General features: G+C 47.9%; 1 protein-coding gene across 1 annotated transcript; it reads left to right on the forward strand.

The window, feature by feature from the left end:
- Window positions 1-986: 986 nt before the first annotated feature.
- On the forward strand, window positions 987-8550 carry LOC101354547 (tubulin alpha-1C chain). The gene is made up of 4 exons (XM_023742382.1): window positions 987-1100; window positions 4922-5144; window positions 5273-5421; window positions 7458-8550. The coding sequence occupies exons 1-4, from the start codon at window positions 1098-1100 to the stop codon at window positions 8430-8432; spliced, it is 1350 nt and encodes a 449-aa protein (XP_023598150.1). The 5' UTR covers window positions 987-1097; the 3' UTR covers window positions 8433-8550.
- Window positions 8551-8820: the final 270 nt, after the last annotated feature.

Raw genomic sequence — 8820 nt, forward strand, 5'->3', positions numbered from 1 at the left:
TGCAGCAGTTCTACTCTGTCCTATAGAGTCGCTATGAGTCGGAATCAACTTCACAGCAACAAGCGAGCTCTACTTGTGGTTCTCAGAATTGGTCCGACTCCCTAGCCAGCAGCATTAGCATCACCTGGGAACTTGTTAGAAATGCAAATTCTCAGCAGAGGCCGGACGGAACCAGAAAGAACCCGTCTGAAGCCCTGGTTAGCACCTAGGGAAGGAGATTGTGAACAAATTGTCAGGAACCAAAGGGTTCATTTAAAGAGAAGGTAGAAAAACGAGTGAAGAAAAGCAACCAAGAAGGTGGGAGTAAGACTCAAAGCCCCTTCGTAATTAAGACCTAGAATGGGGAACAAGTCCTTTGCTCTTGGAAATCTCTCAGCTGCCGGTGGAACAAGCGCTCGGCTCCAGCAGGGGGCTTCCCGGCGGCGCCGGGACTCGCCGAGAAGAAAGCGGCCGACCAGCAGCGGGCGGCGGGCCCTCCCAGGCGGTAAAGGGAGGGCGGGTGGTGCGCAGGCCAGACCTTGTAGGGAGCTGTGCGAAGGTGACTGGCTGAAGCCGCGCGGGCCGCCCCTCCGACGGTACGGGGCCACCCGGACTAGTCGGGCGGTGGGAGGGGCTTACCTCCTGGGCTCCCGACACCGCTCAGTTTACCGGAAGCTTTACCTATCTTGGGCTTTGCCCGCCTGATGCTCCCCGCACCCAGTGAGGATGGTGTGGTTGCTTCACTTCCCCCCTCCTCCTTCCAGTCGCCAACTGTCCTCTTCCTTACCCAACCCGGTCCGTTCTCTTGCCCCTAGTGTTACTCCTCCCCTTCCTACCTCTTCTGGCTCCTTCTAAATAGTTTGGTTTGAACTTTTGAACCCACCAATCAGCGCCGTGCGCCCTCCCCTCTCCGCGGGCCAGGAGGGGCCGCGGGTCCGGCCCGGGCGGGTCCGGCGCCAGCCCTCCCGACACGTGGCCCGGGGAGCGTATAAAGGGCCCTGCGGGAAGCGGCCGCTCCCTTACTTCTCCCCCAGACTCCTTAGTAGTCTGTCAGTGGGAGGTTTCTGTCGCCGTTCCCTCACCTTCTGTAGCCCTGTGGAGCCCTTAGGAGTCCCGTCATGGTGAGTGGGGGCCCCAGGACAGTGCGGGCTGGAGCCTCACCCCGGGTGCACGGTGCAGAGAGAGCGCGCGGTCTGAAGGGCGGCAGAAATCACAGAGCCACCGGCTGCATGTGGGGCTGCGCCCGGACGGCTCCGGACTCGTCTGGGCAAACGCGCATCTGGTGGCCGGACTGGGGAAGCGGGGTTCACCGAACTTGCCCTTCATTGGAAACCCTGGTGGCGTAGTGGTTAAGAGCTACGGCTGCAAACCGAAAGGTCGGCCGTTCACATCCACCAGGCGCTCCTTGGAGACCCTATGGGGCCGTTCTACTCAGTCCTGTAGGATCGCTGTGAGTTGGAATCGACTCGACGGCAATGAACTCGGTTTTTTGGGTTTGCTTCAGGCTCGAAGCCGCGGCCCAGCACTGCCCTCGGTGGAAGTGGAAAGCCCCCTTGATCCAAGGGCCCGCCACCGCCCAAGAAAGGGCAGGAAGCCTTTACATTGGCCCCCAAGGATCTGAGGAAAATAAAAATCCACCCCCCACCCCGTTTCCTTAAATGATCTCACCTTCCCACTGGCGTACGTACTGCGCCCCGGAAGGTGAATGGGCTGGTTGTCTCCAGCACTTCCCGCACGGAAGGTGCGAACGCTCCTCGGCGCCCCGTCTCCAGCGCCCTGTGACTCGCTGCTGAGTCACCTGTGGCCGGGCTCTAGCAAAGCTTCCAGTTGCACCATTCCACCTGAAGGAGGGAGGCGGGCCCATCCTTTGAAGGGAATAATTAACTGTCACGTGTCTAATCCTACGTTTCCATTGTTAACTTATGTGTTTATAGCTGAACGTTTCTACTTCAGGGAGATTTTTAAAATGAATCCATAAAAGGGTTTCTTATAAAACCACACAGTAAACTGGGACTGATAATGTATTTTTTATTTCGGTTTTCAAGACACATGAAGTTGTACACAATTTGAGTATTTTCAGTATAGCTTCCAAAGGTATTGGAAACAGCTATCTTGGACAACTTCCAGGCCTGCCTAGAATTAGCCATGTTTTTAAACAAATGTTTCAAAAAAAAGGATTTTAAAAAGGGAAGGATATAGTGAATAATAAACCAGTTCCCCTCTTCAGAGACTGCCACAGTTAACAAAAGTAAATCTGACTAACAACTTGCCTGGGTGCTTTTCAACAAGCAAGACCAAAAGATACTGGTAAAAGTCTGGTTCAGAAAGTAGTGGGCTTGTGCTAAAGGGCAGAAGAGCATCAACCGCAGATCTTAGGGTAGTGGCTGCTTATTCGGTTAAAGCTATACTGAGTGAATCCATCACCTGTGTCTTATTTCTTCTTCTAAGTGGCTAGGGGAGAGAAGAGGGCAAACAGTGGCCATTGACTTTGCTAAGCTTCTAGAAAGGATTTAGACTGGTGAGCAATGAAAAGTTTTTGACTCAGAAGTTTTCAGTGAAAGAACAGCTTCTTTAGGATGAGAGGATCTTCTCAGGTACGTTTCTTCCTTGAGCCTGAGGGCTGTTATGGATGGATCTCTGGTTCTTTCCAGCTTTCTGGGGCTGCGGGATTTCCACAGTCCAGTTAAAAGTAAACATGATGCAATGGTAAATAATCATGGGCTTGTTAGAACAAACAACTCATTCTCCCACAGCCCTAGAGCTAGACAAGTGGGCACGGGTAATACTGAGCTTGCTGATGTGGTCAGGAGACCATGATTGTTTTATAGGGAGTGTAGGCGCGGAGGACTGATCATAAGTCAAAGGTTGTGAGTGATTCGGGGGTTGTATTATCTTGGGTTATGAAACTAGGCCCTTTGAGAACTTAGCTGGTGTTGAATTTTCTTTAGTTTCCTATTAGCAGCTTTTAAAAACTTGAAACTCCGCTATTCAGGGGAAAATGTAACAAGAGATTTTTGGTGTGGATATTTTGAAAGTCCTTTGCCAGTCTAAAAAGTAGCTAATTTGGCTGATGATGAGATGCAGTAAACACTCTTGTTTTTCTATGAAGTCTTAATGGCACTTACTAGCCTTTATTAACATGTGTCAATGATTTGTTGGTGAAGGAAAAATGTTCTTCCTAAAGATTAAATTCTCTACAGGCTGCCTCTGACCACATCTTTCAAAATACAGCTAACTGCTGCTTATCTAGTACTTTCTCCCTGAGTCATATGGCTGCAGTTTGCTGGTTTAAGCTGGTTTTAGAGGGGAGAGAGAGAAGCTCTTTCTTTTTCAAGGACAGGATTCAAGAGAGACCAGAATGAGCTCACTAGTTACACAATCACACAGAAAATGAATCAGAGCTGGAAGGGGAATTTTGCATGAGTTTAAGGAATCCGCAGGCATATTTCCCAAGAGCTAGGGAAAATGTATTGCTATAGAGCAGCTTATGTCATTCAAAAATGGTAGAAACCTGACCTTGAATATCTAATGTGACTACTAAGCAAGGGTCTGGCCTAGTGTGGGACCAAGAACCAGATTTGGCCTTTTGCATCTGCTTTTCTGAAAGTAGCCCGAGCAACTAAAAGGAGCCCCTGGTGGCATAGTGGTTAAGTATTCACCTGCTAACCAAAAGGTCAGCGGTTCGAACCTACCAGCTGCTCCACAGGAGAAAGATGTGGCAGGCAGCTTCTGTAAAGATTTACAGCCTTGGAAACCCTTTGGGACAGTTCTGCTGTGTCCTATAGGATACCTGTGAGTCTAAATCGACGGCAGTGGGTTTGGTTTTGTCTTAAATAGCCAGGCAAGTAGGGGCTACACAGGCTATCCCCCATCCCCATACCTGGCAAGCTGACTTCAGGGAGGGGGGAGGGCATGATGCAGTCATGCATATTCATTGATTGGGCTGATCATAACTATGCGATAAGGCTTCTGTCATGCATATTCATTGAGGTTCTAGTGACTAGGGGATTCTGAACCTTGGAGCTCTCTCTTGGAGGCCTCATGGATTGGTGAGAACATGCATGCATTGGATAGGATTTGACAAGTCCCTGGAAACAATGGAAGCCTCCTGCTGGGATCTTTCTCAGACCTTACCTGATGCATCCCTTTTGTTGTATCCTTTCTGGTTATCCTAAATTTTTTAAAGGTAAGTGTTAGGTAAGAGTCTGCACAGATTTTGTGAGCCATTCTAGAGAATTACGAATACACAGGGGCAATGAGCCAGCGGGGGGCTGGCAGTACACAGTTGATTTGTGTTAACCCAGCTCTGGGTGGCTGGGTGATAGGGAAAAGCTGCACGGGCAATTGATAGAGAGTCTTCTGGCTTGTGTCCTAGTCCCAGGGTACTAGAGAGAGGGAGGTCAGCTGGTCTGAAGTGCAGGGAGTTGTGCAGACCTCTGAGCCTAGGCCTGGTCCCTGATGACCTGGCCTTAGGTGGCCAGGGATGTTTTGACCCAGTTGAGGATAGCTAGGCATGAGGTCTGATCTAACTCTGGGTGGTTAGAGTCAGAGAGAGGAATTGCCACAGAATTGATTGGCAACGAGGTGTGGTGATGTGGGAAGGTGAGGACTGGGTACATTCTCAGCTAGTAATTGGATTTGTGCTGATCCTTGCCACGCAGTTAGTGATAAATGTGGGGTTTGCCTACCTTGACCCTTTAGCAGCAGAGTTGGTAGTATCACACTTAGTAGGTCATTAACATAATCCTTGGTTTTCCAAAGCATTTCCTCTGAATTAGGTCTTCAACAAAGATTGGTGCTTGTCAAATAGTCACTGGGCGCCAGTGGCTTCCAGAAAGGTGGTTACTTATCCTGAAGATTAATTAATCATTTAGATGTGAATCATTCCTAAGTGTCTCATCAGATATGTCATATTCTGGCTTTTCCTATCTTCTTCCCACAGCGTGAGTGCATCTCCATCCACGTTGGCCAGGCTGGTGTCCAGATTGGCAATGCCTGCTGGGAGCTCTACTGCTTGGAACACGGCATCCAGCCGGATGGCCAGATGCCAAGTGACAAGACCATTGGGGGAGGAGATGACTCCTTCAACACCTTCTTCAGTGAGACGGGCGCTGGCAAACACGTGCCCAGGGCAGTGTTTGTGGACCTGGAACCCACGGTCATTGGTAAGTTGAACTCAGGAGCCCTAGTGAGATCCCAGGGGCCTGGCACAGCAGCTCTGTCCTGGGGGGCTGCACTGATAGGCTTGTGCAGGTAGTTAACGATGGGTGGCCACTTTGTTTTCCTTTTGCAGATGAAGTTCGCACTGGCACCTACCGCCAGCTCTTCCATCCTGAGCAGCTCATCACAGGCAAGGAAGATGCTGCCAATAACTACGCCCGCGGGCACTACACCATCGGCAAGGAGATCATTGACCTTGTCTTGGACAGAATTCGCAAGCTGGTAAATACAGTATTTAATATCGGGGGAGAGTTTTCTCTTGCAATTTTAAGAAAGACCAAACTACAGGAATCTTTGCACACTAAAGTGAGACTTAGAATGCTCGCTAAATTAACTGGACTTCTAAACCTCACAGTCATGGGTTATGGGACAATCATTTGGCGAAGGGTAAGTGCTGTTTTGCCTAGTCCTATGTACCTTACAAAGCAGATTTGGGCCATTGTGCTCATTCATTGAGGGCAATTTCCCTGTTTTTAAAGTGAGAGCCGGAGAGCCTGCACAGCCTGTTGACATTTAAGGCCATTAAGCGTCCTTGTTCATATTAAACAGGCAGCTTTCTTGCTTCAAGCTGAGACATCCCCTTTTAGGTCATCTTAGTGAATAGGTGGCTGGCTGCTGCATGTAACTAATTGATCAAATTCATTTTAAAAGAATCCAGGCTGTTGCCTTAGGTTAATACAAAAAGTTCAGAGCAGAAGAAGCCAGTGTAACACTGACTAGAAACACTGGAAACTCTTCCAACAAAGTGGAGCAACTATCAGTTGTTGCAGCATTGAAGGTATTGAGATATAATCACAAACCAACAGTGCCCTTGCTTTTCTACTAGAGCTCAGGGCAGGATGGACTGACCCTGTAGCAGAAAAATCTTTGGCAACTTTATTCGTCTCAGTAAAGTTGGGAAGTGTTCTGTTTGGACCATTTTTCAATTAAGAGCCCAGCGATCAGATGACCTTTTGCTCCTTAGGCATGTAGGCAGCTTGTAATTAATTAACCAAGAACCAAGCATGAAGGCCCTAGGTAGAGTCACTTGTCGTGAAAATCACATTTTACTAAGCCCAGCCACAACTGATCTATTCTAAAAAGAATGCTCTTGCATTACACATGGTTCATACTTTTCTCATGTTTATGGTAGTCTTGCCAGCAAAACTGGGTTAATGGTTCCTATGTTTGCAAATCAAGTTGTTAGCTACAGGCACTGACTTGGAAATCAGGACCTGCCTTTAGGGACAAATAAACCTAGTGAAAGCCATTTGGAGTTCTGGAGTGAAGGTCATTAACTACCAAAACAACTGTTTGTCGTTGGTATTGCTATGTCTACATGAGGCTAATGGATATAGTTGGTATACTAGGGCTGCCTTGTACATTGATCTTGTGCAGTTATTTCAGAGTGTGGACCCACAACATAAGTGAACTTGAGGGGTCAGTAGAGGATATCCATGAATCTGAGCACCTTTTGAAAAGTAAGGGCTGTTAACAAAATACGTTGTCTGAAAGGTCAAGATCATTCTTTCATAGAGTAGTAGTTTGCCAGATGGAATAGCCCATTTAAGTGGTGGAAAGTTCTCACAGAATTTTGGTAGTAAATTACCTTTTACCAGAATGAGTAGTTTTCTAGATAGCTAGTGCCATGTGTACTGAGTGCTTACTGTGCCAAGCAGTATTCCATGTGCTCATTTAATTCTCAGCAACACTAGATACATCACTATTATCCGTATTCAATAAGTAGAAAAATGAGATAGAGAAATGGGGCTTGATCAAGGTCACATGGCAAGGAAGTAACTGGTAGAGTGGATCCAGACCCAGTCTGATTCCATCATTAAAGCATTGGAAGTTCTTCAGGTGCACTCCAGCCCAGGCATCCACTGTACCAGGCTGGAGGTCCCAGGCCTGCCCTTGGTAGCTCTCCAAATGATAGGAAGCTGCCCTTGTTCTGCAGTCACAGCATGGTCACCATTGGTTGCCCTCCTGGTCACCAAAACCTGGGCCTTGTACCTATCCCAGACCTCCTGATTCCTCTACCTTGAAGAAATGAAAATATTTCATTTTTAAACAGCCTTTTTTAGCAGATTTTTCACCCAAAAGTTGATTGTGAAAAGTTTCTCTGAATCACTTAACACTTAGAAGCTCTTTATGACTACTTTCTTACCAAATATTATTCAGAATATTTAAAAAACCACAATCAGTGTAATCATGGATTCAGAGTTGTTGGCAACTTTCATCAGATGTCTCTCAATACTAAAAACTTCTTTCTTTTGCAGGCCGACCAGTGCACAGGTCTTCAGGGCTTCTTGGTTTTCCACAGCTTCGGTGGGGGAACTGGTTCTGGGTTTACCTCTTTGCTGATGGAACGCCTCTCAGTTGATTATGGCAAGAAGTCCAAGCTGGAGTTCTCTATTTACCCAGCCCCCCAGGTTTCCACAGCTGTAGTTGAGCCCTACAACTCTATCCTCACCACCCACACCACCCTGGAGCACTCAGATTGTGCCTTCATGGTAGACAATGAGGCCATCTATGACATCTGTCGTAGAAACCTTGATATTGAGCGCCCAACCTATACTAATCTTAACCGCCTTATTAGCCAGATTGTGTCTTCCATCACTGCTTCCCTTAGGTTTGATGGTGCCCTGAATGTCGATCTGACAGAATTCCAGACCAACCTGGTGCCCTACCCTCGCATCCACTTCCCTCTGGCCACATATGCCCCCGTCATCTCTGCTGAGAAAGCCTACCATGAACAGCTTACTGTAGCAGAGATTACCAATGCTTGCTTTGAGCCAGCCAACCAGATGGTGAAATGTGACCCCCGCCATGGTAAATACATGGCTTGCTGCCTGTTGTACCGTGGTGATGTGGTTCCCAAAGATGTCAATGCTGCCATTGCCACCATCAAGACCAAGCGCACCATCCAGTTTGTGGATTGGTGCCCCACTGGCTTCAAGGTTGGCATTAATTACCAGCCTCCCACTGTGGTGCCTGGTGGAGACCTGGCCAAGGTACAGCGGGCTGTGTGCATGCTGAGCAACACCACAGCCATTGCTGAAGCCTGGGCTCGCCTGGACCACAAGTTTGACCTGATGTATGCCAAGCGTGCCTTTGTTCACTGGTACGTGGGTGAGGGAATGGAGGAAGGAGAGTTTTCTGAGGCCCGTGAGGACATGGCTGCCCTCGAGAAGGATTATGAGGAGGTTGGAGCAGATAGTGCTGAGGGAGAGGATGAGGGTGAAGAGTATTAACCTGTCTGCTGCAATTGTACACTCCGTTGTCTTGGGACTCTTATTATTTCTGTTGTCCTGTAAAACTGCCCCGTGGCTGTTCACTGTCAATAAAAGTGATGTTTCTTTTTAAATGTCAGACTGGCTTCTCAGAGTAAATACTTGACCTACTTATTCAAGACCAGTTAAAGGTGGAAGAGGCTGGCAGAGGATCCACCTAATCATATGAGCAATATTTCAAGTGCCTACTGTGTGCCATGTACTGTGGTAAGGGTTTTATGTGTGGGGTTTTGTTTCGTTTTTCCATTTTAAACCTGAGATGAGTGGTGATAAAAGTCATTTCATGAGTGAGGAAACTGGCTCAAAAGGATTGGGCCAATGCTGCTCAAAAATCAGTGTGGATGTGAAT

The sequence above is a fragment of the Trichechus manatus genome, unplaced genomic scaffold (assembly GCF_000243295.1).
Source record: "Trichechus manatus latirostris isolate Lorelei unplaced genomic scaffold, TriManLat1.0 scaffold00209, whole genome shotgun sequence".
NCBI lineage: Eukaryota > Metazoa > Chordata > Mammalia > Sirenia > Trichechidae > Trichechus > Trichechus manatus.